Source organism: Phalangium opilio, unplaced genomic scaffold (assembly GCF_054372755.1).
Source record: "Phalangium opilio isolate 3A_F unplaced genomic scaffold, DU_Popi_V2 ptg000009l_1, whole genome shotgun sequence".
Lineage (NCBI taxonomy): Eukaryota > Metazoa > Arthropoda > Arachnida > Opiliones > Phalangiidae > Phalangium > Phalangium opilio.
This window is the reverse complement of record NW_028324146.1, coordinates 10,395,633-10,407,941: the sequence shown is the minus strand read 5'-3', so window position 1 is coordinate 10,407,941 and position 12,309 is coordinate 10,395,633. Positions and strand designations below refer to the sequence as shown.

At 39.0% G+C, this 12,309-nt stretch overlaps 1 protein-coding gene across 1 annotated transcript; it reads right to left on the bottom strand.

Moving 5' to 3' along the window:
• Positions 1 to 10,183: 10,183 nt before the first annotated feature.
• LOC149713770 (uncharacterized) lies at positions 10,184 to 11,113 on the bottom strand. The gene is made up of 5 exons (XM_089849338.1): positions 10,989 to 11,113; positions 10,839 to 10,869; positions 10,621 to 10,782; positions 10,380 to 10,565; positions 10,184 to 10,316 (listed from the first exon to the last, which is right to left on the bottom strand). Coding segments are annotated over exons 2-5 (483 nt in total). The 5' UTR covers positions 10,841 to 10,869; positions 10,989 to 11,113.
• Between the last annotated feature and the right edge of the window lie 1,196 nt (positions 11,114 to 12,309).

Here is a 12,309-nt window from a genome sequence, read left to right as displayed (position 1 = left end):
GGAACCTTTTGAAATTGAAAACCAATTACAACCAAATAAAAATTCTGCAAAATGCATCTATTGCAAAAGGTTGCTCGTAAATAACCATTCCTCAACCAAAAGTCTTTGGGACCACTTGAAACGATTCCATCCTTTGCATGAAAAGTCTGCAAGGGCAGCTTCTGAAAAGCATAAACGGGACAAAGAAAGAGCGATAGAGCAAACCAATTCAATTTACAGTTTATTTGCTGGTAATCCTTCTGGTGCAAGTAACCGTACAGTTACCACAGTATCAGAAAGCTTAGCTTCCACTATTTCCACTACTTCCCGTATCACGTCCACCAGTAAAGAATTTGAAATTGGTGATGCGGCCAACTCTGAGTCATTTCCAGGAAGTGATCAACATCATGTTGTAAAGGAATTAACAGTAGATTCGCCAGCTGATTTAGATGCGGAAGCTCAAAGCGATGGTCATGAACAACACGATGACTATTACGTATCAGGCAGTACCCCGTCTCCAATTTTGGCACGTCCTTCTGTTTTTTCTGCAACAACTTCATCTGCACATACGCCACTGCCACGTGGATTTCACTCAACAATTGACAGATATTATAGCAATCCAAGACAGAGTCCCATGCTTGATCGTTTATTGCTTTCATGGTTGGCAGACGCTTCACTTTCATATCAAACAGTAAACAATCCAAGATTCAGGGTATTCACTGAAGCCCTTAATCAATTTCCCAACGATATGCTATGCCTCAGGAAGGAACGCTGAGGTTGTCTGTGATGCCGTTGCTTTACAATGCGATAAAGTGGAAAATGAAAAACATTTTTAAAGATGTTGAATGGTATTGTTTTGATACTAGTAGTAGGAACTATACAGATAGACATGGATCCAAGATGGCCGCCACCCAAGATGGCCGCCCTCTACCAAACTCAAACCAAAATTTCCACCCAAAGATTAAGCTAAATTCCTACCTGATGAACCCTATCTTCCACCATGCTATGACTCTTTAGAGGGGTTTTACCTATTTTCCCCCCAAAACAAGCTCGGCTAACCCTCGGAGGGTGTAGTTCTTTTTGCAAGATCCCCGTTTAAATTTAAGACCCAAGATTACGTTATTGTATGAGAAAATCTTACCTGACATACCCTGCCTTCCACCGTGCTATGTCGCCGTCTATGAATATTAACGGGGGTGGGTTTAACCCATTTTTCCCCAAACAAGCCCGGATTAACCCTCCAACCAAAGATTGGACCATAAAAAATCCTACCTGACCAGGGTTGGCAAAAATCCGGATTTTTCTTGAAAAAGCCACTGGTATGGTTTTTTGCTGGTTTAAACCGGATTTTATTGGATTTATCTGGCTTTTTTTAAACTTCTCTATAGTGCTTAATTTTAGCACTTCTTTTTACATTTAGCGCGCTAGTTGTCTTCTGCTAGGCCGTCTAATTGAGAATCATTTTTATTGTACATAAAAGTTGATAAAACTATAGACATTTCCTTTAGAGATGAGTAGGGCCCCTGATTTAATCAGGATTTTTCTATCCAACCCGACCCATATCGGGTCGGAAAATCCTAGGTCGGGTTGGGTGAGAAAATTACTTAAAATGTTTTGCTGGTCGGGTCGGGTCGGGTCGGGTAGGGTTATCATTCCGTCTTCCCGGGTAGACATTTTTATTATCTTCAATAGGGCAGGGTTGGGCCCGGGTAGGCTTTTTTGTGATCTTCAATAGCGCAGCTAGGGTCGGGCCCGGGTAGGCTTTTTTGTGATCTTCAATAGGGCAGCTAGGGTCGGGCCCGGGTAGGCTTTTTTGTGATCTTCAATAGGGCAGCTAGGGTCGGGCCCGGGTAGGCTTTTTTGTGATCTTCAATAGGGCAGCTAGGGTCGGGCCCGGGTAGGCTTTTTTGTGATCTTCAATAGGGCAGGGTCTGATAAAGATTTTTCTAAATGCGGGGTCCGACCCAACAATATAGCGTTGCGAAAAATTCAACTCAGTCTCAAGAGTTTCGGGTGGGCAGTGGGAGGAGGGCGCGTCAAACTAACCCACAACATATGGGAATCGACCATTTCGATGAAATAAAGAGGTAAAGACATGTGGGTCAAACGTTTCCTTCCATCTCACTTTATGGTGCCTGCGCTGTACTCCTTTATCATATGTTTTGAAAAATCCACTGGATTTTTCATCGTGGTTTAAACGGTATCGTTCCTTTCAACAGAATTCCCAATGGACCGAAATCCCATTCGACCGAATATCCCGCAATGATTTTAGATTTCCAGCCCAATGGCTATATTCCCGTTGGACCGAAATCCCAATCGTCCGAATATGCCCCTAAAAATACATGAATATTACTTGAAACACTGTAGCCGTCATCGATTCGGTGGTGTAGTGGATACGATGTTGGACTGCGAAGCGATAGGTTGTTGGTTCGAATCTCCGAAAGGTATGTTAATAATATTAAAAGTAAATGTTTCGTGAAACTAATTAAAACGTTCACTTTCATTCCTTTCAAGGCAAGAGATATATTGAGTTAATAAACAAATTGTGCTTAAAATGAAGTACAGTCTTAATGGTAGTTCCATCAATGTTTTTAAGTTTTAAATTAAAATTTTAATATTTTGGTTTCGGGTGGGTTGGGTTAGGTTCGGTTAGGTTAGGTTAGGTCAGGTTTGGTTTGGTTTGGTTCCAATAATTCGTTGACACCTTTTCCAAAATATGCTCCTTTTAATTAGCTACCACCTTTTCCAAAATATTCTCCCTTTAAATAGCTACCACCTTTTCCAAAACATTCTCCTATTAATTAGATGCCACCTTTTCCAAAAGATTTTCCTAATAATTAGCTGCCACCTTTTCCAAAATATTCTCCTACTAATTAGCTGCCACTTTTTCCAAAATATTCTCCTTTTAATTAGCTACCACCTTTTCCAAAACATTCTCCTATTAATTAGCTGCCACCTTTTCCAAAATATTCTCCTATTAATTAGCTGCAACCTTTTCCAAAACATTCTCCTACTAATTAGCTGCCACCTTTTCCAAAACATTCTCCTACTAATTAGCTGCCACCTTTTCCAAAACATTCTCCTATTAATTAGATGCCACCTATTCCAAAAGATTTCCCTATTAATTAGCTGCCACCTTTTCCAAAATATTCTCCTATTAATTAGCTGCAACCTTTTCCAAAACATTCTCCTACTAATTAGCTGCCACTTTTTCCAAAATATTCTCCTTTTAATTAGCTACCACCTTTTCCAAAACATTCTCCTATTAATTAGCTGCCACCTTTTCCGAAATATTCTCCTATTAATTAGCTGCCACCTTTTCCGAAATATTCTCCTATTAATTAGCTGCAACCTTTTCCGAAACATTCTCCTACTAATTAGCTTACACATTTTCCAAAATATTCTCCTTTTAATTAGCTACCAACTTTTCTAAAATATTCTCCTATTAATTAGCTGCCACCTTTTCCAAAAGATTTTCCTATTAATTAAAAATATATTTAATGAAAAACCACACAATATGTCTTCTTCCAGCTCAATAGAATTTTGGTCCAGTGGGACTATAAAAAAATCGCACCTTTTGGCTACGTTCGGTCGAATGGGACACCACAAAAAAAGCCGTTCTGTCGAATGGGAATTCGGTTCAATGGGACCAAAGCGTTTAAACCGGATTAATCCAGGTGGATAAAACCGGACTGGATACCAGCGTGCCAACCCTGTACCTGACTTACCCTGCCTTCCACCATGCTATTAAGGGGGGTTTTACCCCCTTTTAATAGCTCCAGACTACCACGAGTTCCTACCTTGTGTTATTTTCAACACCCATGACGTCATCTTCTTAATCAAAACAAAAACAAGCTATATTCAACCTCGGCGTCATCCCCCAATCTTACCCTGCCTGCTAGGGTGCTAGTAATGGGCGGTACCCCTTTAATAAACCCAAACCAGCCCGGACTTTAAAAAAGCTTACCTCCAGTCCTACCTTCCAGCGTGTTATTAAGGGGAAATGACCTATTTAATAACCCTCCAAACAAGCTCGGACTACCAGCCCTACTGGTAAAGCTGCTTTCAACCTGGGCATCAATGACGTCATCCTTCCAACTCAAACTAATATGAAATTATTGGCGCCATATTTAAAAAACTTCTCTCCAGCCCCGCCTTCTAGCGGACTATTTTAGTAACCATTAATAGCTGTGACCGTTCAATGGTCATGAACAAGTTCGAACCAGCCCTACTAGTAAAGGGTACCAAATTTAAAAAACTTACAACCAGCCCCTCCTTCTAGCGGATTATTTTAGTAACTAATAAGGTAATTTACCCATATAATCAATTAAAACAAGTCCGGACCAGCCCTAGTCGTAGAGGGTGCTTTCAACCTGGGTGACTATGACGTCATCCTCCAGACTCAGACTCAAACCAAAACTAAAATATATTAATTTTATAATTATACGAGCCATGGCTTCTAGCGGGCTATTTTAGTAACTATTAAGGGAATTTACCCATTGAACAAATCGAAACTAGCCCGGATCAGTCTAGGCTTATCGATGTAGAGGTTGTAGCCCAAGAAAAAAACCCGAAACAAGTTCAATCCCTGCCTTTCACCCTGTTATTGTATGCCTTAAACTGTACTTTAAATAGATGTCACCCATTGAAGGGTTTCCGAACTAGTCAAAACAAACCCAATTATGTCTGGTCCAACCAAGTTTCGTCCAAGTATAGATTTACCCCCCTTTGATTGGACTAATAATGGGTGGATTACTTATGTACCTGCTACCGTTTGATTACTTACCCATGTAGATGTTCCAAGGATGATGTTTTAACTAGGGTGTCCCCGTTGGCTTAGCGAAAATAAACGTTGCCAGTGGTTAGTTGACGAAAAGCAAGGTTTTCTCATGCTGTAAACGAAGAGGTAGCGAGTTCAAATCCCGGTGTACAAATAAACAAGCTCGGATTAACCTGGATTCGTATACAGGGTGTTACTGTTTAATTAATTGTACGTAGATCAGACCATTTACCCTGACTACGCCATTAATACGGGTAACCAATTTAACTACGTTTGCCTTAACTCGAGCACGTACAGACCGTCGCTGTTTAAATTTTCCCGCCAGCAATTTATTGCCTTTTATTATTCGCCGGCAAAAAAAACTTGATTTTGAGCCAAATCAACTTTGTTTCCTTCTAAGTCAAAATTTAATGAAAAAACAGACACACATTTTAAAAAACCAAAGATATTTACTCTTACGTCTTGTACAGAAAATTAAATACAAAATAAACAAATGAGTAGCCAAACAAAGGCGTTATTTGTGTTCTTAAAGTGTCCATATATTTATACAAAAGAATTCATTTCTAAATACCTAAATTTTCCATTTAGCCGTTAAGAGAGAGAAATTTGGAGTTGAGCGAGATTTATTCGCCTCAATATAGCCAGGGGCAAAAAAAGAGATTCTAAAAAAAAGAAGGTCATTCTTCGCGCCTTCAGTGAGAGATTTTCCGGAAGCGTTTTACCAATTTTAACGAGACTCAATTTATAAACTAGATACGGAATAAATCATTATACATTTTTTTTAGCTTTAACAACGACAAATAAGACGGGAAAACTAATATTTTCATCCTTTTGTAAGGCGAAAAAAAAACTCAAATATTAGCCAATTAGTACGATCTTTAAGGGAAGATCCTGGTCCACACCTCGAAAACTCAAAACATTTAACCTGCATTAAGAATGCGTAGTGCAGAGCAGGATCCCCCCGTAAATTGTAATTTTAGCATTCCTTAACTACTTTACAAGAACCACCAAAGAACCCTCGTCAGAGCCCTTGGTTTATGAATCTCGACAAGTAAAGAAGCGGGCTTTTTGTCGCATATAAAAAGATTTCCTGTAAAGCTTTTACAGAAAAACCCCATTATGTGGCAAGAAACTCGCTTCCTTGCCTATTGAAACTCATAGATTAAAGGTAAATGATAACCCATTGGGGCGCCGCGTACTTCCCGGAGAAAAAAATCCGAGCCGCATCTTGACAAAATATTAATAATCCTCAAAAAGCGGGCTGCAACAAAAAGAAGAAATTAGCTAAAGTCTGGTACGTACCAAGTGGCTGTACATACCGAGTCACGCTTCGGAACTTAGCCATCAAATTATCCCTTTTTTTCGGTTTTGGGAAAAACTCGGATTCAAATCCATTTTTTTTGTAATATTTTAGAAGTGACGAGCCACTCTTTATCGCTTTCTACGAGTTAACGATGGCTTTAAAGTACCGTAAACAAGATCGTAATGCTCAGCCGTCGAATTCAACTTAAACAATTTGCATCAAGAAAATTTTCTCACAAATATTTATTGCTAAGCCTATCGAATAAATTTCTTTAACTTGCACGAAAAAGAGATTTTACCCCGTTACTCACCGATTGTAAAGAGAGACGCATTCAGAGTTTCAAAGAGTTTAAATTGTTAACATTTAAAAAACCAGTATATATACCGGCAAAAAATTAGGTCACCCCACCCTTTTTTACGTCTAGTCTTGTACTCGCCTTGATTTTCTTTTTTTTCCCACTACAGAAAACAATTTTTTTTCGGAGTAATTTACTTTCTCTTTTAGCGGCGAAAGACTTACAATTAACCATGAAAGGGAGGAGTGAAATATTTTCGTAAATGTTTACCTTACTACAAAATACCTAGGAATGGTTTAAAGTTACACGTTGGGGGGTCAAAGAAATGGATAAAATAGCTATAAGAGGAAGGATGTGTCTCGATTAAAAAAATCACCCATAGATAGCTTACCTGTCCAATTTTTTCTATTACATGGAATTCCAGTTGAATATTATGCTAGAGGCAAACCTCTGAAATTGATGCCAATGATAATTACGTCAATCATAGAGGTGATTAAATTGTATATGCTTTAGACAGTGGAGGGGGGTTTAAAAAAACTGTTAATTAGTGGCTTATTTTTTAAGCTGTATAATTAACATGTTGAATAAATCTGTTTCCTTTTCTATTTTTTATACTAGAGCTATCTTTGGAGTCTGTAATAAGTATACATGCCTCTAAGTAAAAAATATTATAGGATAATTCATTTAATCTTTTGTGACTTAATTATAGTCCTTCTAGAGATAATTTTATAAATTTAAATAGCAAATTTAATAAGCAACCGTTACTCTTCCAAACAAATAAGAAACATGACTAGAAGCGTAGATAAATATTAAAATAAGCTAACCAATCATTTTTGACAAGTTATGTACTTTGAAATATAACTCTAAGGTAACGCAAAAGAAAAAATCCTGATGTATTTGTGGCTGAAAGGTGAAAAAAAAACACAGCGACTATAATAGAGAAAATTCTTGACATGTCCTATATGACGAATTAATCGTAACACTGTTTCGTGTGTTTCTCAGGTTTTCGAGTATTAACTCGCACATTTTGATTTATGGCAAGCGAAAACACCCTGTATAATGGGAGGAGAAAATGTTAAACTTTCCGCTAACAAATTCATACTTGATTTTTACATATATATTTATAAAGTTAGAAATCTCTATTTAGCTCAAGGTCCTAGTTTTTTTGTATGCAAAAGCTTGTTTGGGCGTGTTCTGAATAATTTAATTTGAATATTTCACATAAGATCGCAATATATAAAGAAACAAAATTTAATGAAGGTTAAAAGTAATTATTTTGGGAGGGAGAAAAATAGTTTTTTAATAGTCGACGTAGGAGAACCAATTCAAAAGGATGAAATGTAATAGAATGTATTCAGGTGTTTTGATCCCTTCTCAAGTTGCGCCGTACTTCGACATAGCCACCGCTCAATATTCTTATTGCGTGTAGGAAGCTTTTGCAGATCGCGACTTGCTCAATGCGTGCACCCACTCGAATAATTTGAAGAAATCCTGAGAAAACCCTTTGCGCGGTTGAAATTGTTTTTTGGGGTTTTGATATGGTGCTTTTAATTTATGGAATGAGTGAGTATTGTAACCCGTTGAAACCAAGCAAGTAATAAAGTTTTCCAAAGTAGCGAAGGAATCAGAGCAAGGATAATGGTCCCATCTTCCTTTAGAGGAAAATCATATTTCGGGATCGATGACGTGTCGACCTTTGTGGGAACTCGACTCGTTAGTTGCCAAGCAACCAGTTTATGGTGTTTCTAGTTTTTGAGCTTCTAACACAGTGTTTTACAATTAAATGTTTAAGACTTACTTCAATAAAAGGGGCAGTATAGTTGGTTTTGAACTCAATACTATTCGTGAATGAATTCTCGTCGATGGTGTCGAAGGGAAGTGCTTCCGATTTGCTCGAAAGCTGCGAAGTCATTTCCGAGGATACGAAAACCAAAAGAAAGAAAGACGCCAGACTCCACGAGACCGAAAGAAAACAAGAAACGCCGTTGCAATTCAAACTTTGGGGACCTGAAAATGAAATTGAACTCAGTTTTGAAATGTTCATAGTGTTACTTTTGTTACTTCTTACTCGTTCCGAGAAGGCATTGCAACAAAAACAAGAAGGGCAGTTCAGATTTGACTTTTCCATATTTTGAGTTTAGTTTCACGATGGATACGAATTAGAAAGCTAAAATAAGTATATTTTTGCTGGGAATATTCAGTTTAATCTGCATTAGAAAGCTTCATTCTGTAGATGTAAAGACTGATAAATTTTGGGAAAGTGAAACTTGACGTCTTGATAACAATTTTATATGGAAATTTTGAAAATCAAGTTACCCATTTATTGACAACAGAGAAAATATCGTTTTCATTTGATTGGTTTGTTCCGAATAATATTTGGATTCTCGAAGTCAAAAATGGGTGCGAAGATGGAAAGGAATTGAAGCGATCAGTAGTTAAGTACAAAGGTATTAGTGAAAAATCTCCCTCCTGTGTATTGAAAGGTTTTCTCAAGTATTATAGGAAGAAGTTAACCAAGAACTAACTCGTATTACTGTATGAATATAGTAAGACTCGGATTCTGAACTAATCTTCCCATGTTAAGTAACAGTTAATCTCAATATAAGATTCAATTCTTCTTATTTCCGAATCAACTATGCCCTAATTATTTTTACACGTAAATTTAGCATTGAAATGATAAAACGTGCTATTTACATAATATCAGCGTGGAAACCAAACCATGGAATTTCGTAAGGCGTGGATTTTAGAAGAAGATAAAGCCTTGTTAACATATTCTTAGTATCGATAACGAATTCTTGGTTCCGAACATATATTTTAAATTATACATTTCTTTGAAGCATTCCTAGAAGTCCATTCCACAAATTATTAACTTTCGCTTCCCAAAACTGATCAACATTCGGGGTAAGAGTAACGCTGAAAAACATTCCCACCATGAAAACGGACCACTAATGTTACTTTTTACCTCTCCAAGTGACGATGACGTGCCACTGCACATGTCTGTCTGTGTGTCTGTCACCAACCTCGCAGTTGGAAAATTGGAGCAAACGTATATGAGAGAATAGTAAGCCTCGATACCCGCGGGCAGCGCAGGGGGGATGAATTTTTTTCCCCCATGGTTTATACCCGCGAAGGGGGGGACGAATTTTTGCCCCCCTGCCTCCATCCCCGGAGGGGGGTTGGTGTGTCTCCCCCTCACCTCCTCCACCTGAAGGGTGGAGGTTGTTCTTGAGTGTATGCTCTCTATTTGCGCTAAGTCCCCTTTTTTTTATTCTGACTTTCACTATCTCTTTACCCAGCCCGATACCCGCAAGAGCGCTGTGAAGGCTGGAGAGTTTTTTTTCTCTCTCTTGGTTCCCTCCTGACTTTCACCGTCTCTTTCCCTTTGACCGTCTCTTTATTTTTACGCTTGCGAATGTACAAGCCTAGCGGCGAGCGGCGCGAGAGCGCTGTGAAGACTGGAGAGTTTTTTTTTCCTCTCTCTTGGTTTCCTATCTCCGTTACATGTGCAAGGCGGGGGAATGCATGTACAAGCCTAGCTGCGCTCGTTTCCTCTCCGAATAGCACTGAAATGTTATAGGAATATATCTCTAGGTTTCCTCTCTCCGTTACACGTGGAAAGCGGGTTAATACATGTACAAGCCTAGGAATTTCTCTCCCAACGTTTTTTTTAATTTTACACGGCATTTTAATTCCGGTAAATTTTTTTTTAAAGCGGGGCATTTTTTTTACTTTTGCGATATGTATAAATCAAGAGGCGTTAAATATTTTATCCATGTTTTATTTGTATATATATATATATCATTTTAAATAGAAAAAAATTGAAATATTAAAGGCCTGTTTGTAAATGAACATCATCGGCTACAGCTCTGAGGAAACGTTTTTGCCTATGCCGGTCTAGGACTCCCTCATTGGGGTTACCCGCTCTCCCCTTGAAATAGTCGGTGATAGCGGTATTGAGACTAAAAATAGAAAGAAAAGATATTAGGGATCCATCTTTAAAAAAATATTGTTAATTAACTTACGAGCCCGAGCGAGACGTGTTAACGTAAGCCGGCATAGGGTTTCCGGGAGTGGGTGTTATGTCAACGAATGGTATGAGTCGAGAACTCAACTCCCGGAAGACAACGTCGTCCTCGCGGAGATCAAAACCATGTCCGAGATTCTCCGCGCGAATCCTCACTAAGTCCTTATGGACATCAGCAAGGATCCTATAAAAATGTTTGAATATAGCCATTAAAGTTTTAAAAAATATAGAGACTTTACCTGAAGAGGCTGCAATCAATTGGCGGATGTTCATTTACTCTCGGCGGGTTTTCCTGGGGTTGATGTGGGGGTGGCTGACGCTGTTGCCACTCGTAAAAATTTTGTCTCGGGTCCTCCTCGTCGTCCGTGTACAAAAGAACATCGTCAATATGACTGTACGCCCTATTAAGTTCAAAAGTTAGTCTTTCCACGATTTCAGAAAAAAAAGGTATGCTCACATGATAATGGTGGATGATGTTCTGGCCGAAGCTAAAGCGAGAATGATTTTAGTATTGGGAAACTCTCCGTATATATAGTATCGAGGGGGACCGTTGAAACCCAGACACTCTTTACTCCCCCCCGTATAATATACAAAAACGGTTTCTTACCTTTGGGGGCTAGGGGCGGGAAATTGAATAGCCCCCCCCGAGACGCGGATATTTATGTTATCGAAAAAGCCCTAGATCTACCATCTGTTGGGCGAGCACCCCGTAGGCGACTTTGTCGAGGAACAGTTTCGCCCGACGTATGTCGTGCTCGGTTGCTGTCCGAACGGATGCGGCGTCAATCACGCTGTCAACATCAACCTCCCCTTCAGATTCCCTGTATATTCGGGCTCTCCTTTTAAAAAACTTTAAGATGGCCGTATTGAGACTGTAAAGAAAAAATAAATTAGAAATGGTCTTAAAAAAGAAAAAAACTATATAACTTACAAGCCGGAATAACAGTTAGCTATGTTTAAGGGCTGTTCCTCGACTAGGGGTGCCTCTTCTAGGGGTTCTACAGGGAATACCATGAAACCCAACAGGGTTTGACCCAGGGCTTCGATAACATAATTTGTCTCGACCGCGTACACTTGTTCGACGGCCGTGCGTACTTCGTTGTTGGCAAGCCGTTCTTCTTCCTCGGCCGCCTGATGGATCTGGGCTAAGATCCTGCTCAAATTTTACGGAGGAAATATAGCTACTAAAAAATAGGAGAAAACATGGAATGTTTACCGTTGGATGTTACAATCCAATGGCGTAGGATCTTCATCATCCTCATCCAATTCCTCATCAGAATTGGATTCATTCTCCCATTCCTCCTCCCCTCCCCCCACCACCACTTCCTCTAGTTCCGCTAGAGGAAAAGGTTCTTCTTCTAAAGGTTCATCTGGGACAGGTGGGTTTAGAAATTCAAAGACCTCATCCCCAAACGGTAAAGGATTGGGTGCCCTAAATAACAAAAAAACTTATTCTATGATTTCAGGAGAAAAAACATTATACTCACATGTTGAAAGTTTGGTGCAGGATTTAGTCTTAGTAGTAGTGGTTCGTCAGTGTTTAGGCTGAGAGTGATTTTGAATTGGGTAAATTGCCGTATTTATAGTACCCATGGAGAAACCGGGGGGGGGGTTCTTTTAGTCTCCGACGCTCTTTCTATATACCCCAATACAAAAACCTTATGATCTTTCCAATATTCAAAAGTTGTTATTGAAGCAAACAAGCCCCCAAAACAATACAAGTCTAGACCATCTCACATATCTAAAAAAAAACAGAATTTGACCCCGAGTTCAAATGATTTCTAACGATAATAATAACACCGATTTCCATGTACCCTAGCCGCATGTCTTTCAATACATTAATAAATACAAGTCTAGACGCTGTCACATTCCTAAAAAAAACAGAATTTGACCCCGAGTTCAAATGATTTCTTATGATAATAATAACA

Excerpts from the sequence above, each read along its gene's own strand:
- LOC149713770 (XM_089849338.1), bottom strand. Across the intron at positions 10,566-10,620 it reads ATTGATTGCAGCCTCTTCAG|GATCCTTGCTGATGTCCATA; the intron begins GTAAAGTCTCTA and ends ACATTTTTATAG. Across the intron at positions 10,317-10,379 it reads AACACGTCTCGCTCGGGCTC|TCTCAATACCGCTATCACCG; the intron begins GTAAGTTAATTA and ends TTCTATTTTTAG.